At 37.1% G+C, this 20030-nt stretch overlaps 1 protein-coding gene across 3 annotated transcripts in view; it reads left to right on the top strand.

Moving 5' to 3' along the window:
• The window catches only part of FBXL17 (F-box and leucine rich repeat protein 17), a 531544-nt gene that overhangs the window by 290825 nt on the left and 220689 nt on the right, over positions 1 to 20030 (top strand). Inside the window, exon 7 of one of the 3 annotated variants that reach the window (XM_073233185.1) lies at positions 4849 to 6288. The exons of the other annotated variants lie outside the window; for them this stretch is intronic. Coding sequence (XP_073089286.1) covers positions 4849 to 4882 — 34 coding nt within the window. The 3' untranslated portion in view covers positions 4883 to 6288. Of the gene's footprint in view, positions 1 to 4848; positions 6289 to 20030 lie in introns of those variants that run through there. 3 annotated transcript variants of the gene reach the window in all.

Below are 20030 nucleotides of genomic sequence, written 5' to 3' on the forward strand. Positions count from 1 at the left end.
GCTTAGTGATTTTCTGAGGTCAGAGGGTAAATCTGGTTCTTCTCATTGTGGCTGGAAGCAGAAGTCCCCAAATCCATTGAAACTTTATTATAACATTTAAAATCTTTAACCTGGATTTAATTTAAGAATCTTTGTTTTTTGTAATCAGCGCCTGAGGTCAGAATCTTTTGGTAGTTCAAGATATGATATAGGGACTTAAGTTTATGACACAGAACTCTAGCATGAGCCATGTAGTAGGTTCTTTATAAATACTGCCTAAACTTCTGTAAGCTATGCAAGAGTTGGGAATAATCAATCCATTTGGCAGGTATTCATTGAAATTTCATTATGTAATAGGATTTTGTTAGTCATTGGAAATATAGAAATGAATAAACCATGATCGTATAGTGGAAAAAGCTGGTATGTACAATTTTATTCATTGACTGTAAGGTTATAAGAATGGGGAAGACTCTTACTGAGAGAATCAGAAGGTCTTACAACACTGTGCTTGCAGGATGTAGTCGATCTTGTACACAATAGCATACAATAAATACATGTGGATGGAAGATACCACATCTAATTTATGGGCATATTCTGCTCAGAAATATGTTAACTTGTTTTTTTTTTAGGTCTCTAGAAAAGATAATTCAATAAATATGCAGTAAGAATATGATATGTTTTAAGAAAAGGTCTAACTTTAACTTGCACTATCATAGCTGTTATGTATTGGCAATTTTAAAGACTTCAAATGTAGCATTGATACCTAAGTTCTGTAGACCTGCTTTGTTTCTAGTTGTCATATCAAACAGTTGAAAAGTACCAATTTAATCAAACCCGTGTTTTGTGCCCCCCCCATTTTTTGCTTTTCCTGTTCATATTTTAAAAATCAGTGTCTGCAGATAGTTATTTATATGTATGAATTCACTGGTTCATTCTAGTGCAAAATAGGTCATTCTGGAACAGTGAGAAATGTGATTGCTGAATTTCAAGCAGTTTTTGTTGCTTAGCTGGATATAGAAAAAGAAAAGGGGTCAGGCCAGCACTTGTTGCAGATTTCCCATTGCCATTGTCCTAGTGAAAGAGACTGGGAGGCTGGTGAGTGTGGACTCTTCAGCATATTGGCCAGAGAGAGAAGAAGGCTTAGATCCCAGGTTTAATAACTATTAGGGCATTTTATTTGAATCACTAATTAGAATTAAAGAAACACATAAAATGTCATCCTAATTAAAATGTGTGGGTTTATTCCTCCTAAAAAAAATTATGGTACAGCAAATGGTCGTGTGATATTTTCTGGATACAAATCTGCATTTTTCTTTTTTTTAAAGCATGCCAATATATGAAAAAGAAAGCAAAATGCAGCAGGATTGAAAAGTGATGCTTCTAATAAAAAATAACAAATTTTTTAATAGTATAATAAAGACTATTTTGAAAAAATTCTATGTTACTCAGCATTTAAAAATTGAAATCATTTCAAGCCTTTTTCTCTGTGTGAAAATAAGGGCTCTGAATAAGAAACAATTTTCAAACAGTAAACTTTATTTACAAACTTGACAAGGGTCATTAACTAAAATCTAATTCTCATGGTCAAGTGGCATTTTTGTTTGATACATGTATTCATTCATTCATTTATTTTTTGAATGACATAGCTATAATGCACTATAATTATTTCTGTTAATATCCAGTTAAGCAATATTAAAAAGTCTATATTTGGAAATACATGTTGTGGTCCATTTCAATTTTTGATATAAGTAAATAGCTTGCATTACTGAAGAATTCATTTCAAATTAAACTTGAAGAGAGGATCATATAGGAGATTAATTTAGAATTATGCTTCAGGCTCTGCTCAGGTGTTCTTGATCCACTGGTTTTTGTCCTAGCTATGTTAAAGTGACTGAGTGAGTGAAGAGACCTGACAGCAGTGGGAGCTTTGCTGGGCTGGCCCAGGAGCTGGGACATCCAGGAGTTTTGTGACCCACCACCACAGTTGAGGGTCTGTACATGATAATGTTAATTGCTTTCTTGACGACAAGCTAGATGTGAATAAAGGCATTCGATGCTGTCACATGACAGACTTTTAAAAGAAAATCTTCATTATAAAGAAATGGAATTCTTACTCTGATTTTAACAAAATTGATGTGTCACCTCCCCCTGCCACTTGTATAGGCCTAATGCAATTAACTTGTGAAAAGGACTAGATAAAATGTAGCATTACTATCAAAAAATATCATAAAATATATTAATCACGTATGGCTCTTATATTGATGTACATTGTTTATATAAAGTATATACAATAAAATAACTAAAGATCATAGGACTGTTTGTTTGAGAATCCTGGGAGTGGAGCCCTGGCCACCACTAGTCCATTCTCTCCATCATCCTTTGTCCTTCCTCTTGCAAATTCCAGTGTTTCCCTGCCTGTTCTCCCTTTTTACTTTCCCAGTTGGGTCTTTGAGGGTGTGAATCATTTTGCTTACCAGATCTCATGGGGGTGCTTTCCCCCAATTTATTTTGTTTTCAGTAAGGACCTAAATCCAGGAGTGTTCTAAGGAGTGTTCTGCTTAGTACTGAAAAAGTGGAGAAGATAAATTATTTTTTACAACAGGAAGGCAAAAGGATAGTGTAAAATCTTTAATAATAGCTACTCACATTTTAATTCAAATATATAGATCTACCTAACCTGATTATCCTTAAACACTACAACTTCATTCATTTATGAATCCACTTAATAATCCTTCAAATTTACTAGGTACTCAGCCCTAAGGGTACAAAGATGAATCCTGTTTCTGAAGAGCTCATAATGTTTCATTGTTTTCTAAGCATTTTCACTGAGACTCATCAGATTGTTTATTCATTTATTCAACAAATACTTGCTGAGCTTCCTATTTTTGGCACTAGAAATGCAGCAGTGAACAAAACAGACAGACCTGCCTTCGTGGAGTTACATTCCAGTAGGAGGGATGGATAAAGAACAAGTAAAAATATTCTTTACATCATATAGTGGTAAGAGAAGTATAACAGCTTAAGAGTATGTAGGGAATAGGGTTTGTGCCTGCAGGGGTTGTTTGCAGCTTTCCATAGGATGGTGAGGACGTGCTTCACGGAGGAGCTGGCACTGGAGCTCAGACTTAAGTGAAGTCAAGGACTGAGCCATGTGAATCAGTGAGGAAATAGCAAGTAAGTCCTTGAAGCAGGATCACACTGGTGTGTTTGAGAAATAGAAAGAAGGGCATTCTGGCCACAGCAGAGTCAGTGAAGGAAGGAGGAGTAGAGTATGAGGTTGGAATGTAGTCAGCAGGCAGATTATGTTGGGACTAGAGGCCATGTGAAGGGTCTAGATTTTTAGATGTGATGGAAAGTTGTTAGAAGGTTTTGAGTGAGAGAATAGCATGATCTCATTTATGGATTAAAAGAATCATGCTGGCTGATGGGTAGTGAATAGACTAGGAAAAGGATGGAAGCAAAGAAATTAGGTTGGTGGTATTATAATAGCTTAAGTAAGATGGTGGTGGTGTGAACCTGGATGATAGGAGTGGAGATTGTGGGATGTGGTCAGACTTAGTATATATTTTAAGATGAGAGCTAACAGCATTTGTTGCTAGGTCATATGTGGGAACTGAAAAGAAGAGTTGAGAATGACTTCTCTTGATGATGGACTCTCCTGATATACACACAAACCCTATATTGCTGCTCCACACTGCAGCGAAGGAATGGAATTTCTATGGTATTAAATACTTTCCCAAAGCTTCTTCTGTTTCAGAACCTGGACGAGCTCTGAAAAAAAAAAAAGCTAAACTCTTTTTCTAGTCCATTGTTCTTTCCATTTACTCCGATTCAGAACACTAAAACCATTCTGTGTTTAAGCAAGGAGGCAGTATTCTGGATATCTGCATTATGAATATAATGAATACTTATATTAGTATTTTATTACTTTAAGGACTACAGAAATTTTTATTGTATTTGTTTTGAAACACACTCAAGATTCTAAGTCAGTTTCTTAAGATTGTTTCCTCCCCTCCATTCCATGTGTCCTTTCCTAAGTAGTACAGCAATGAATAACTGACAACCACATGTAAGGAATACTTAGGACTCTTATAAACTGGGAATGAAATAGAAAACAGAAGCAATAAGTTGATAGTAAAAAGGAACCTGGGAAATTAAAATAACTCATTTATGTATAAATTATCTTTGTTGTATATTATTATCTCTCTATAGTGATAGACCCAACACCCCTTCTTCTCTCTAATATGGACCATAGGGCAAAGGATGGTTTCAGTGGAATGGGTGAGATAGGAAACAGAGGCAGCAGTCTAGCTCCTGGCACTGTGATCTGTCAGCCTGGATGCCTGGTTGGGTTAAGGCTGACCCTAGTGCAAGGGTAAGGGCTGCAAATAAAGTAAGGACTGCAGATTGTTCCTATTGTCCTTATTAAGGAATTAGCTCTTAGGCTGTGCTTACACTGTATTATGTACATGACACTAAGCAAAGTGCTTTATATATATTAACTAATTTAATCCTCACACAAGCCTGCTAGGAAGTTATTTTCCTATTTTAAGATGACAAACCTGATCCCAGAGAGGTCAAGTGACCTATCTTGGGTCTGTAGAATTGTAGCTAATGAGTAGCAAAGCTAGGAAGAGAACCCAGGAACACTGGCTCCACCATTCTGTTCTTACCTCTACACCATGTGTATCATGAGAAATAACACATGTGTTGAATCAAATGAAAATGGAGAATGATATTTACATTTTATAGTACAGATTCTCAAGTTTAGAAAACCTATGAGTAATATAGACTTGAAAAAAATGTTGTCTAGGATATAATTAATTCAATTTCAATAAAAACAGAATAAAAGATTGTATTTTTTGGCAGATACCCATTAGAAGGATCTGTGAATCAGAGATGAGCAGATTGGAGACCAGGAAGGACTTACAAGAGTCAACCCTAAGAAAATGGTTGCCTGAGCAAATCCTAAAATTCTATGGAAGCACAGAGACCCCGAATAGCCAAAGCAGTCCTGAAGAACAACAACAAAGCTAGGGGTAGATTATACTCCCTGACTTCAAGCTATACTACAAAGCTACAGTAATCAAAACAGTATGGTACTACACAAGAAAAGACCCATAGATCAATGAAACAGAATAGAGAGCATGATATACACCCACACATATGTGGTCAATTAATATATAAATAAGGAGCCATGAATGAGAAAAGAGAGCCTCTTCAATAACTGGTGTTGGGAAAACTGGACAGCTACTTGTAAGAGAGTGAAACTGGATTACTGCTAACTCCATACAAAAAGTAAACTCAAAATGGGTTACAGATCTAAATAAGACATGAAACCATAAATCTCTTAGAAGAAAACATAAGAAGACATCTCTTGAACATTTAACATGAACAGTTTTTTTCTGGACACATCTCTTTGGGCAAGGGAAACAAAATAAAAAATGAACAGATAGGACTACATCAAACTAAAAAGCTTCTATACAGCAAAGGACAACATCAGCAGAGCAAAAAGGCAACCTACAGTATGGAGAATATATTCGGAAGTGATTTATCCAATAAGGGGTTTACCTCCAAAATATATAAAGAACTTATACGACTTACAACTCAACACCAAAAAAACAACCAGATTAAAAAATGGGTGGAGAACCTGCACAGACTTTTTTCTAAAGAAGAAATTCAGATGGCAAACAGGCACATGAAAATATGCTCCACATTGCTAATCATCAGGGAAATGAAAATCAAAACCGCAAGGATATATTACCCCATACCAGTTAGAATGGCTGCTATCCAAAAGACAAAAAATAACAAGTGTTGGTGAGGATGTGAAGAAAAGGAAGCCCTCCTATGCTGTCCGTGGGAATGTCAATTGGTGCAGCCACTATGGAAAGCAGTATGGAGGTTCCTCAAAATCTAAAGATAGAAATACTATATGACCCAGTAATTCCACTCCTAAGAATTTACCCAAAGAAAACAGAATCCCTGATTCAAAAAGACGTATGCACCCCTATGTTTATCACTGCATTATTTACAATGCCAAGTTATGGAAGCAACCTAAGTGTCAATCCATAAATGGATAGATAAATAGGTAGTACATATACACAATGGAATATTATTCAGCCATAAAAAAGATATCCTGCCATTTGCAACAACATGAATGGGACTAGAGGGTATTATGCTAAGTGAAATAAGCCAGGCTGAGAAAGAAAAATACCATGTGATTTCACTTATTTGTGGACTGTAAAAAGAAAGCAAAACAAAATGAACAAAATAACAGTAGACTCACAGACACTGAGAAAGAAGTGACTGGTAGTTGCCATGGGGGAGACGTTGGTGTGGGTGGGTGGGGTAGGGGAGGGGGATAAAAGGGCACAAAAACTCTCAATCATAATATAAGTTGGTCACAGGGATGGTAGTAAAGCATGGAGAATATAGCCAATGATTCTGTAACATCTCCCTGTGTTGGCAGATAGTAACTGCCCTAGTGCGAGTGAGGATTTAATAATCCGGGTAACTGTTGAACCATTGTGTTGTATACTTGAAACCAATATAAGATTGTACAGTATATCAGTGATACTTCAACTTAAAAATATGGCTTTGAGTAGGAGGAGAAAAGAAAAGGAAGCCTCTTAATGCAAGGAGTCCAAGAGCAGAGCCTCTGACCTTGATCAATATGATGTGTGGGATAGAGCGGGAAGGGATTTACAGAAGCCAGCAAATTCAGCTGCTTCACTTCATTTCTGCAAAAAATGTCATTGGGGTTTTGAAGGCGATTGCATTGGATCTGTAGATAACTCTGGGTAGTATTGTGATTTAATAATACTGTATCATTCAATGCAAGAACACAAGTCACTTTCCTTTGTTTAAGTTTTCTTCGATTTCTTTCAGCAGTGTTTTATGGTCTTCTGTGTATAATTCTTTCACCTTCTTGGTTGGCTTATTCGTGAGTGTTTATTCTTTTTGATGTTCTTGTGAATACAACTGTTTTCTCAGTTTCTTTTTTGTATTCATTTGCTACTGTATAAAAATGACAACTGAATAACAAAAAAAAGAAGAGAAAGAAAATGATTGCCCATCCAGACCTGCCAAAGTCCTTATGCCTCCGAGAAGTGTATTTACTTTATGTATGTGCTGTCTGTCCCTTTAAAATATCTTCTGCCTTATTTTCTCTTCATTGTCCATTCAAATGAAGTATTTTATAAAGTCAGTTTGAATTCTGCCTTTATCATTGTAATTTTCCTTTTTGTTCTTCATATCCTTAAGAGTTGTGGAATGAAAAAAATGAGGTATCCAAAGGAATCCAGTGATGTGTTTTCAAGTTACAAAGGAAACTGAATTATAAAATAATGCCTAATCATAATTTAAAAACACTCATTTCTTTATCTCATTTAAATAACAAAAAAATGCCAAATAACATGTTTTTCACATGTATGTTTAAAATTTAGAGGTTTGAGGAAAGGAATTGTATATAATTTATTTTCATAATATTTTCTATTTAAAAAATTTTCTTTTAATTTTCTCACCTCTTTAAAATAGCAGCTTTATTGAGATATATTTCACACACCATTAGATTCACCATCTTAATGTGTGCAATTCAGTGGTGTTAACTATCTTTACAGAATTGTGCAGCCATCACCACTAGTTAATTTTAGGGTATTTCATCAGCCCAAATAGAAACCTTGTAACCAATAGCAGTTACTCCCCATTACTCCCTTTCCCCAGCCCCTGACAGCCAGCAGTCTATTTTCTGTCTCTATAGATTTGCCTATTTTGGACATTTCATGTCAAACAAATAATAAAATATGTGCCATTTTGTGTCTCACTTCTTTCACTTAACACAATATTTTCTTTTTTTTTAAATTTTGGTATCATTAATGTACAATTATATGAACAACATCATAATTACTAGATTCCCCCCCATTATCAAGTCCCCACCACATACCCCATTACAGTCACTGTCCCTCAGTGTAGTAAGATGCTATAGAGTCACTACTTCTCTGTACTATACTGCTTTCCCCATGCGCCTCCCTACATTATGTGTGCTAATCGTAATGCCCTTATTCCCCTTCTCCCTCCCTTCCCACCCATCCTTGTCAGTCCCTTTCCCTTTGGTAACTCTTAGTCCAATCTTGGGTTCTCTGAGTCTGCTGCTATTTCGTTCCTTCAGTTTTTTCTTTGTTCTTACACTCCACAGATGAGTGAAATCATTTGGTGCTTCTCTTTCTCCACCTTGCCTTTTTCACTAAGCATAATACCCTCTAGCTCTATCCATGTTGTTGCAAATGGTAGGATTTGTTTTCTTCTTGTATTTGAATAATATTCCATTGTGTATATGTACCACATCTTTCTTTATCCATTCATCTACTGACGGACACTTAGGTTGCTTCCATTTCTTGGCTATTGTAAATAGTGCAGAGATAAACATAGGGTTGCATATGTCTTTTTCAAACTGGGCTCCTGCATTTTTAGAGTAAATTCCTAAGAATGGAATTCTTGGGTCAAATGGTATTTCTATTTTGAGTTTTTTTGAGGAACCTCCATACTGCTTTCCACAATGGTTGAACCTAATTTACATTCCCACCAGCAGTGTAGGAGGGTTCCCCTTTCTCCATATCCTCACCAACATTTGTTGTTGTTTGTCTTTTGGATGGTGGCCATCCTTACTGGTGTGGGGTGATATCTCATTGTGGTTTTAATTTGCATTTCTCTGATGATTAGTGATGTGGAGCATCTTTTCATGTGCCTGTTGTCCATCTGAATTTCCTCTTTGGAGAACTTTCTGTTCAGCTCCTCTGCCCATTTTTTAATTGGATTATTTGCTTTATGTTTGTTGAGGTGTGTGAGCTCTTTGTATATTTTGGATGTCAATCCCTTATCAGATATGTGATTTATGAATATATTCTCCCATACTTTAGGCTGCCTTTTTGTTCTACTGATGCTGCCCTTTGCAGAACAGAAGCTTTTTAGTTTGTTATAGTCCCACTTGTTCATTTTTGCTTTTGTTTCCCTTGTCTGTGTACGTTCATGAAGAAGTTGCTCATGTTTATATTCAAGAGAGTTTTGCATATGTTTTCTTCTAAGAGTTTTATGGTTTCATGACATACATTCAAGTTTGGATCCATTTTGAGTTTTCTTTTGTGTATGGGGTTAGACAATAATCCAGTTTCATACTCCTACATGTAGCTCTCTAGTTTTGCCAACACCAGCTGTTGTAGAGGCTGTCATTTCCCCATTGTATATCCTTGGCTCCTTTATCATATATTAATTAACTGTATATGCTTGGGTTAATATCTGGATTCTCTATTCTGTTCCACCAGTCTGTGGGGAACAGGGAGAAAATGGGCAGAGGAGCTGAACAGACACTTCTCCAAAGAAGAAATTCAGACGGCCAACAGGCACATGAAAAGATGCTCCACATTGCTAATCGTCAGAGAAATGCAAATTAAAACCACAATGAGGTATCACCTTACACCAGTTAGGTGTTCTGTTCTTGTGCCAGTACCTGTGTCTTTGTAGTAGAGCTTGAAGTTGGGAAGTGAAATCTCCCCTCCTTCATTCTTCGTTCTCAGGATTGCTTTGGCTATTCTGTGTCTTCTGTGGTTCCATATGAATTTTAGAACTATTTGTTCCAGTTTGTTCAAGAATGCTGTCGGTATTTTGATAGGGATTGCATTGAGTCTGTTGCTTTAGGCAGGATGGCTATTTTGATAATATTAAGTCTTCCTACCCGAGAGCATGGGATAAATTTCCATTTATTAGTGTCCTCTTTAATTTCTCTTAAGAGTGTCTTATAGTTTTCAGGATGTAGGTCTTCCACTTCCTTGGTTAGGTTTATTCCTAGGTATTTTACTCTTTTTGATGTAATTGTGAATGGGATTGTTTTCCTGATTTCTCTTTCTGCTAGTTCATCATTAGTGTATAGGAATGAAACAGATTTCTGTGATTAATTTTGTATTCTGCAACTTTGCTGAATTCAGATATTAGTTATGGTAGTTTTTTGGTGGATTCTTTAGGGTTTTTTATGTACTATATCATGTCATCTGCAAACATTGACAGTTTGATTTCTTCCTTACCAATCTGGATGCCTTTTATTTCTTTGTGTTGTCTGATTGCCATGACTAGGACCTCCACTACTGTGTTGAATAAAAGCGGGGAGAGTGGGCATCCTTATCTTGTTCCTGATCTTAGAGGAAAAGCTTTTAGTGTCTCACTGTTAACTATGATGTTGGCTGTGGGTTTGTCATATATGGCCTTTATTATGTTGAGGTACTTGCCCTCTATACCCATTTTGTTGAGAGTTTTTATCATGAATGGATGTTGAATTTTGTCAAATGCTTTTTCAGCACCTATGGAGATGATCATGTTGTTTTGTTCTTTTTGTTGATGTGATGGATGATGTTGATGGATTTTCAATTGTTGTACCATCCTTGCATCCCTGAGATGAATCCCATTTGATCATGGTGTATGATCCTCTTGATGTATTTTTGAATTCTATTTGCTAGTATTTTGTTGAGTATTTTTGTATCTATGTTCATCAGGAATATTGGTCTGTAGTTTTCTTCTTTTGTGGTGTCTTTGCCTGGTTTTGATATTAGAGTGATGCTGGCTTCATAGAATGAGTTTGGAAGTATTCCCTGCTCTTCTATTTTTTGAAAAACTTTTAGAAGAATGGGTATTATGTCTTCTTTAAATGTCTGATAAAATTCAGTGGTGAATCCATTACCGATTCAATTTCATTGCTGGTAATTGATCTGTTTAGATTTTCTGTTTCTTCATTGGTCAGTCTTGGAAGGCTGTAGTTTTCTAAAATGTCCATTTTTTCTAGGTTATCCAGTTTGTTAGCATATAGTTTTTCATAGCATTCTCTAATAATTCTTTGTATTTCTGTGTTGTCCATAGTGATTTTTCCTTCCTCATTTCTGATTTTGTTTATGTGTATAGATTCTCTTTTATTCTTAATAAGTGGCTATGGGTTTATCTATTTTGTTAATTTTTTTAAAGAACCAGCTCTTGGTTTCATTAATTGTTTCTATTGTTTTATTCTTCTCAATTGTATTTATTTCTGCTGTGATCTTTATTATGTCCCTCCTTCTACTGACTTTGGGCCTCATTTGTTCTTCTTCTTCCAGTTTCAATAACTCTGACTTTAGACTATTCATTTGAGATTGTTCTTCCTTCTTTAAATAGGCCTGGATTGCGGTATACTTCCCTCTTAGAACTGCCTTCGCTGCATCCCACAGAAGTTGGGGCTTTGTGCTGTTGTTTTCATTTGTCTCCATATATTGCTTGATCTCTGTTTTAATTTGGTCATTGATCCATTGATTATTTAGGAGCATGTTGTTAAGCCTCCATGTTTTGTGAGACTTTTTGTTACCTTTGTACAATTTACTTCTAGTTTCATACCTTTGTGATCTGAGAAGTTGGTTGGTAGAAGTTCAATCTTTTTGAATTTACTGAGGCTCTTTTTATGGCCTAGTATGTGGTCTATTCTGGAAAATGTTCCATGTGCACTTGAGAAGAATGTGTATCCTGCTGGAATTTTGGGTGGAATGTTCTATAGATATCTGTTAGGTCCATCTGTTCTAATGTGTTGGTCAGTGCCTCTGTGTCCTTATTTTCTGTCTGGTTGATCTGTCCTTTGGAGTGAGTGGTGTGTTGAAATCTCCTAAAATGAATGCATTGCATTCTATTTCCTCCTTTAATTCTATTAGTATTTGTTTCACATATGTAGGTGCTTCTGTGTTGGGTGCATAGATATTTATAATGCTTATATCCTCTTTTTGGACAGTCCCTTTTATCATTATGTAGTGTCCTTCTTTGTCTCTTGTTACTTTCTTTGTTTTGAAGTCCACTTTGTCTGATACAAGTACTGCAGTACCTGCTCTTTTTCTCCCTATTAGTTGCATGAAATATCTTTTTCCATCCCTTCACTTTTAGTCTGTATATGTCTTTGGGTTTGAAATGAGTCTCCAGCATATAGATGGGTCTTGCTTTTTTTATCCGTTGTATAACTCTGTGTCTTTTGATTGATGCATTCTTTCCATTTACATTTAGGGTGATTATCGTTAGGTATGTACTTATTGCGATTGCAGGCTTTGAATTCGAGGTTACCAAAGGTTCAAGGGTAGCTTCTTTACTATGTAACTGTCTAACTTAACTCACTTATTATGCTATTATAAACACAGTCTGATGATTATTTATTTCTCTCACTTCTTTTTCTTCCTCCTCTACTCTTTATATGTTAGGTGTACTCTGTACTTGTTATGTTTCCCTTGACTGATTTTTGTAGATTGCTGATTTCATTTTTCATTTTGTTATTATTTAGTTGATCTGCTTCCTTTGCTGTGGTTTTATTTTCTGTCGTGATAGCTCTTTAGCCTTAGGAACACTTCCATCTGGAGCCATCCCTTTAAAATACACTGTAGAGATGGTTTGTGGGAGGCAAATTCCCTCAACTTTTGCTTATCTGGGAATTTAATCCCTTCTTCAAATTTAAATGATAACCTTGCTGGATAGAGTATTCTTGGTTCGAGGCCCTTCTGTTTCATTGCATTAAATATATGATGCCATTCCCTCTGGCCTGTAAGGTTTCTGCTGAGAAGTCTGATGATAGCGTGATAGGTTTTCCTTTGTAGGTGATCCTTTTTTCTCTCTCTGGCTGCCTTTAATACTCTGTCCTTGTCTTGGTCTTTTCTATTTTAATTATTATATGTCTTGGTGTTGTCCTCCTTGGGTCCCTTGTGTTGGTAGATCTGGACTTCCATGGTCTGAGAGACTGTTTCCTTCCCCAGATTGGGGAAGTTTTCAGCAATTATTTCTTCAAAGACACTTCCTATCCCTTTGTCTCTCTCTTCTTCTGATACCCCTATAATGCGAATATTGTTCCATTTGGATTGGTCACACAGTTCTTTTAATGTTCTTTTCATTCCTAGAGATCCTTTTATCTCTCTCTACCTCAGCTTCTCTGTATTCCTGTCCTTTGATTTCTATTCCATTAACAGTTTCTTCCACTTCATCCAGTCTGCTCTTAAATCTTTCCATTGTTTTTTTCATTTCTGTTATCTCCCTCCTGAATTCATCCCTTAGCTCTTGAATTTTTCTCTGTATCTCCATCGGCATGCTTAGGACTTTTATTTTGAATTCATTTTCAGGAAGATTGGTGATTTCAGTCTCACCAAGGTCTTTCTCTGGTGTTTGAGGGATCTTGGATTGAACAAAGTTCTTCTGTCTTTACATGGCAATGGGAGTGGTCGACAGTGAGTGGTGTGTGTGTCTGCTGGGAGAACAATGTCCCTTCTTGCCAGTCACCTTGCTTGTCTCTGCTGTCTGTGCCAGTTAACCGCACACAAGGAGCTGCCTCTGGGTTAATCCCCTGAACAGCCGTGGGTGGGTTGGCCCTTGGGATGGCCTATGGCAATGGTGGGTTGCAGTCAGTAGCATGTGTGTCTGCCAGAAGGACAAGGCCCCTTCATGCCTCCCAGTCTCCATGCCTGCCTCTACTGTCTGTGGCAGGGTACAGCTTCTGGGTTAATCCCCTAAGCTGCCATGGCAGGGCTGCCTTTGAATTGGCCTAGGGCAATGGCAGGTTTGAAGGCAAGCAGCATGTGTTCTGTTGTGAGAATAAGGGCCCTTTGTGCCTCCCACTCTCCACGCCTCTCTCCGGTGTCTGTGACCATCAACTGTGCACAGGGAGCAGCCTCTGGGTCAATTCCTTGAGCTGGCTTGGGCAGAGCAGCCCTTGGCATGGCCTAGGGCACTGGCAGGGTTGCAGGCGAGCGGCGTGTGTTCTGCTGTAAGAGCAAAGCCCCTTCATGCCTCCTGGTCTCTGTGTGCAGGGAGTAGCTTCTGGGTTTGGGCCAGTTAGCTGTGTGTAGGGAGAAGCCTCTGTGCTCAGCTGTGTAGTTGGTGTAGGTGGAGCTGCTCTTTAGCTGTTCCTCAGCAATGGCGGTTCAGCCGGTTTGCTAGCTGTGCCAGCAGGGGCAAAGGAATGGCAGGCTGCTTATCACCTTGAGGGGCTTCGGAGCTGCCTTGCCACCCAGGGGATTAGGGCGTCTGAAGTTCCTCAAAGTTTCTAGCCTGCAGGGCTGAGTGTGCCAGGACGATCTTGTCCACCTGTTAAACCCTTGTCCCTTTAAGACTTTTTAAGCGCATGCTTTTCTTTTGTCCCAGGGCAGCCAGCTGTGGGAACCTGTTCGCAGTCTTAGTCTTGGATCTTGCTTTTCTGCTGCTCTAGTATCCAGAGCACCATGCAATGTGTGTCTGTGCTCCTGGGGCAGATTACTAGGGCTGGTTATTTGGCAGTCCTGTGTTTCCACTCCCTCCCCACTCTTATTCTTTTCCTCCTGCAGGTGAGTTGGGTGGTGGGAGTGCTCTTGTCATGCCAGGTCACGGCTTTGTATCTTACCCTTTTCCATGAAATGTTATGTTCTCGCAGATGTAGACTGGCTGGTGTACTGTGTCTCCTGGTCACTCTTTTAGGAATAGTTGTATTTGCTGTATTTTCAAAATATATATGGTTTTCTGAAGAGATTTCTGCCACCCTACTCAGGCTGCCATCTTTTCCTCTCCTCAACACAATATTTTCAATGCTCTTCCATGTTGTTGCATTTTTCTAACCTTCCATTGTTTTTTATTGCCAAATAATATTCCATCATATGAATATACTACATTTTGTTGATGGACATTTGAGTTGTTTCTACTTCATGGCTATTATGAATAATGCTGTTATGAACATTTATGTACAACTTTTTATGTGGACATGTTTTCACTTAATATGCACATATATATATATACACACACACATGCACACATATATATACATATATACATATCTTAAGCTTTTATTCTTCCCCATCAGGGATGCACAGAGGTGTGTCCTGTAGGAGACAGTAAGTATTGTTGGTTGGCTTGGACATTTTGTGCTAATATCATAGTGTGATCTTCTGTAATTTAGGAGGCATCCTAGAGGACTGATTAATTTATTTTCATTATAGGTAATCTTTCTGGTAAAAATAACATTTGACATGCAGTTGCATGCAAAATTAGTAACTGGGTGAGGAGAGAGAATAAAACTGATGAAGGGGATTTGAGAAGGTCCAGTACAAGGCATAGTATCTGGCACAGTTTGCTTTGTGGAAGAGGGGAAAGGAGAGCACCTAGAGGGGAAAATCAATAAAAGGCATAAGAGCAACTTGGTTGTGGACTGAGAAGGAAGGCTAATGAAGGGAAAGTTTTTGAGAAGTTATACAAATATAAACACAAAAACTGCAGAAGAGACTAGTTATCCTTTTAACTGTAAAATAAGAGCCCTACTGACCTCCAAAACAACTCTTCCATCAAAAAAAAAAAAAACAGTTATAAGCTTTGTGGTAAATGAAAGAGAAAATATCTTACTTGTCCTGAAACAATTGAGAAATAAAAATTTTGCTGCAAGAGTATGAGATTATCTGATAAAATACAATGCATGGTGTAAAAACTCAAAATTAATCTCAAAAATTTTTCTTTACTTGTGATGCTTACAGACTTCTGCTTATCAATGCCATATATTTCTTCTTCAGTCAGATTAGCAGTGTTTTCTACTGAAGGTTTACATTGAAGATATCAGTGATAAGATTTAAGTTAAGGGATCATTTAAACTTGAACAACTGAAACAAAAAGGAAGGTACTATTTTTGAAGCAGAGGCAATGGTCCAGTTTTGTGCATTTTTCTAACAAACACTGTTAAATTTAAAAGTTCTTCATGCCAATGGAGAGCCAAATGGCTGCAGCTTAAATCCTTAAGCTATGGGAAGTTTTCTGAAGTTTTAGAAATTGAATTACTGAGGAAGGGCTACCTTCTGCATAATTGTATAAAGCTGATGGAATGACTCTCTTTTGCTCTGATTGCTTTCCAAATTCTATCCAAGTGAATTCACAACTGATGATTTTTAGCAGAGTAAGGACAGATTTGCTGGCTCACAGAAAATAAAACCTCTAAAGACAGGAAAATCAAATAGTCCTACAGCTTTACAAGATGTTATACATATTTGCAAAGTACCCAGTAATTCTGATAGCAAATATCTTCCCCCCTCTTTGATTGGCTTCACTGTGGTGTTTATAACATATTTGCCTTTTCCTATTAGTCAATATTACCTCTTTTATTTAGTCTCTCAACTCTGACTTTACAGTGTGTGGAATAGTAAATGTTATTGGCAGAAAAAAAAAATGTCATGAGAAAATTGCTTTGTCATAAGATTCAATATTATAAAAGGTATGATTTAAATATTTCTTCTACTAGGAATTCTTTGCACAGTTAAGCATTAGTGACACCCAGGGAAAATCATGCCTGTGCTGTGTTTGCATAAGTGTCTTCTCATGAGGGTTTTTGTGTTGTGTTTTCTGTTTTTACTACCATATGTGCACTGGTGAACTTGAGTGAGAGCAAAATCAAAGGGGCCAACAGTAAGACAGTTGCTTTGGACTGGAGCATTTCTGATGAGCAGAGTAGAGTAAGCTGAAATGGAAAGACATCCCACCACTATACGAGCTCCGAATTCAAAGCAACAGTGTAGGCGTTATCTCCATTGTACAAATAAGGTACTTGTGGTTAAGAAAGATTAAATAATTTGTCCAAGGCTCCAGTTAGTGGTGAAATCAGGATTAGAACTCAGTTATGTATGATTTAAAGTTCCATAATCACCATATTCATGGTTTTGTTTCTCCAATTCTAAAAATTTGTGAGAAATAAAGCTATTTTTAGTCAAAGGAAATTAAAACTTGTAATAAATCGTTTTCCTAATTTGAGACTGAAAACTGGTTTGGAACTAAAACTTTCAGTATTTAAAACAGTACATGTCACTTACAAGTTTGTTTTGTTTGGGGATTAGCATCTTGGATGCCCCTTATCTCTCCATATTCCATTTCCATGAATCTCACTCTTTGAGAACAGAAACCTTTTAGTTTTTAATAGCCACCCCTTCTGGAAAAAAAATAAAAAGCTGTTGTTAATCCTCATTCCTTGAGGACAAGCTGCCGAAACTGATTCAGCTCATCTGATTTGAGCCCCAGCCATTCACATTCCACGTTGAATCGGGTGCCTGAGCCCTGGAGTGCAGCTGCCCTGGGAACCGGTGGGCTTGTTTGTACAGCTCTCTGTCAAATACACCATTTTCTCAAGAGGTTTTGCTTCTGTGATGTCTGTTTTGAAAGCTTTGCAAAGTGTATCCTAGCATTTCTCCCAACTGAAGTGGCATCCTTTGTACGTTCAATTCTATATTTTTAGTGGTTTTGAAAACATTTTATTAGTTTAAAGTAACAGATTAGTATAGATGGTGATAAAAGTTGGTACTTGTCCAGTTTCCCTGCCCAAGTGCTATTGTTAAGCATAGGAGAAGATTGCTTGGAAAATTATTATTACAAAGTATATATTAAATGACTAATTATAAATGTTTTCTCCTTTTTGTGTCAGTTAATGTTAAAATACAGCAGAGGTAACTCAATTTAGTTCAAAAGCCATTTTCTAAATGAGAAGAATTAGCTGGGAACAGTGTTACATTAATAGACATTGCCAGCGGCTGGATTCTGCATACAGAACACTTGTTCATGTTTTCCTTTAACTCCTTTGATTGAGCCCAGTGCTAAGTTTATACTGAATGGACTCAGTCTGGCCCTTGGCAAGCATCAGGGAGAAATGAATAGTGGAACATCGAAAGGCTTAAATGTCCTGGCACAAGCCCTGTGTCAGTATGATGAGCTAACCATGGCATTGTTCAGTGAGAAGGCCCTGTGTCTTTTTGGAAATAAAATCTTGGCCTGCGGACAGAGGTCTATGTACACACACTGAATTTCTCTGTCTTCCTGCTTTGCTATTCTATTCATAATTAAACTTTGAAAGCAGAGTTCTGAAGAGGTTCTTGAATGTCTCTCCTAGTATGCCCAGAAACAAGTGGCTGGTGTAAAAAATGACATAGCCCTGCCATTTCATTTGGTGGCTTCCCGAAATTCACATCAAAGACTTGAAGAACAAACTCTTTAAGCTAGGGAGCAGTGTAGACATTCACTGTTCTCTCTCTCCCAAAAGTCTTCCCTCTGAAAGCTGTGGTAATTTACCACAGATTTTTTGCTGTGGAATTTCTGATATTCTGATCTTTTATGTTTACAGCTCCATCTGTATGTGTAGTGAAATGCCTAAATTTGTCTCAGTACATCTCAATTCCAAGAATGAGTTGATCTTCTTATGAGGACTTCAGCCTTGGAAGCAAAGAAAGGAAGAAATATTAAGCTCTAGTGATTGATTAAAACTGTGACATTGTAACTTGCTTTTCCTTTCTAATTTTTATTCTTCAAGGCAGGACAAAAATTCTGTAATCAGAGCCTGCCAAGAGTACCTGAAGAAGGCAGGAGCAGAGACTTACTTTAGATGTCTTAAAACTGCTGTTGATACTGTAAATTACCAAGAAGAGCTTTTTAGGAGTCCTTTTAAAGCATTTTAAGTTCTGGGTTATAAAATCAGGCTCCTGGTAGGGTGCAAACAGGTAAATAAAGCCGTGAAAAATCTGCATTATGTAAATACTAAAAATCTGAGGATCACTTAGAAATATATTTTGAAATACTTACAAATATAACATAATTTCTGAGATTTGCTTAAAAAACAATTTGAAGTGGGGAGGGGAATGAGGAAAACTAGGTCAGCATATATAAATGACAAGATGAGCTATGAGTTCATCATTGTTGAGCTGGGGGCCGGGTTGAGGGGGGGTGCATGCATGAATATTCATGATGCTATCTCCTCTGCATTTTTACATTTTTGAGATTCTTCATGATAAAAAGTTAAAAAAGAATTTCTGATACTTCAGTGTTTTCATAGAAGGAAATTCTTTTCTGAAGAATATCCAATAATCCAGGATACTTTAAAAAACTTTAAAAAGTTTTATGAGATGGAAATAATACCATGATATATAAATAATTAATATTTCCTTCAGTGTTATATTTAGAATGCTGGTGGTGGATATAGATATCCAAATCATGCTATAAATAGTGTATTAACTGAAATGCTAGGGTCCTTGAGGTAATTAGGAGAGTTCAGTTAGTCTCTAATAGGTTATCCACAAATGAACAGTCTTCTAACACATTATCATATTGCAAGACAAGCAGTAAACTCATGCCAGCCATAATCTACTCTCTAATTAAGAAAATGGTTGAATTTTCATAAACTGTAATAGTATTGTGGACACGGAGATTTTTTTGCTGAACAGAGTTAAGAGAATGAAAGATGATCTATGTGCCTTATAAAAAAAAAGTTATTTTCATCACTTGGGAATGTTTGACAGAATTTTATTGAGAGAGATTGTTAAAAATACTGGCTTCTGTGGCAGGTTAACTATGAATTAAAATGGACAAGAAGTGAATGCTCAGAGATCAATGCCTTGATTTTTTTTAAATGCAACTACTATGTTGTTGTGGACTTGTATAGATAATGAAGATCATGTCTGTAGTACATGGTAGTCTGGATTAAATTTCTGGTCTTTAAGAAGTACAGTCAATCATCAAATACTTACTGAGAACTTGCTGAAGTAACCATGTTTTCATTCATCTGACTCTTCATTTGTTCATTCAACAAATACTCATTGAGCATCTACTAAAAGTTTGCCAAATGTCTTGGAGATCCAGTGGTGAATAAGGTCCCTGCTCTCATTAAGCTTTCATTTCAGGGTTTGTGGGTAGGTAAATCAGTAAGATACCTATCAGATATTATTAATAGTTATTCATAGAATTAGAATAGCATGACAGGATGGAGAGGGATGGTGGGTGGTCAGGGAGGGTCACCTCTGAAGATGTAATCTTTAAACTGAGATCTGAATGTCACAAAGAGCCAGTCATGTGAAGATGAGTTGCTTAGTTTTTTGTATTAAAAACTAAAATCTTAGAGCAGTGCCTCACTTTTCACAGCGGTAGGGTTTTATCCAAATAATAAATGTACTCTGATTCTGCTTGACCAGTCAGTGGACTGGCTAAATGTTCCAAAGAAGTGCAGTTAACCTGTGCCACTCCTTCATCCACAGACACACTGTAAG

The sequence above is a fragment of the Manis javanica genome, chromosome 1 (assembly GCF_040802235.1).
Source record: "Manis javanica isolate MJ-LG chromosome 1, MJ_LKY, whole genome shotgun sequence".
NCBI classification, from domain to species: domain Eukaryota; kingdom Metazoa; phylum Chordata; class Mammalia; order Pholidota; family Manidae; genus Manis; species Manis javanica.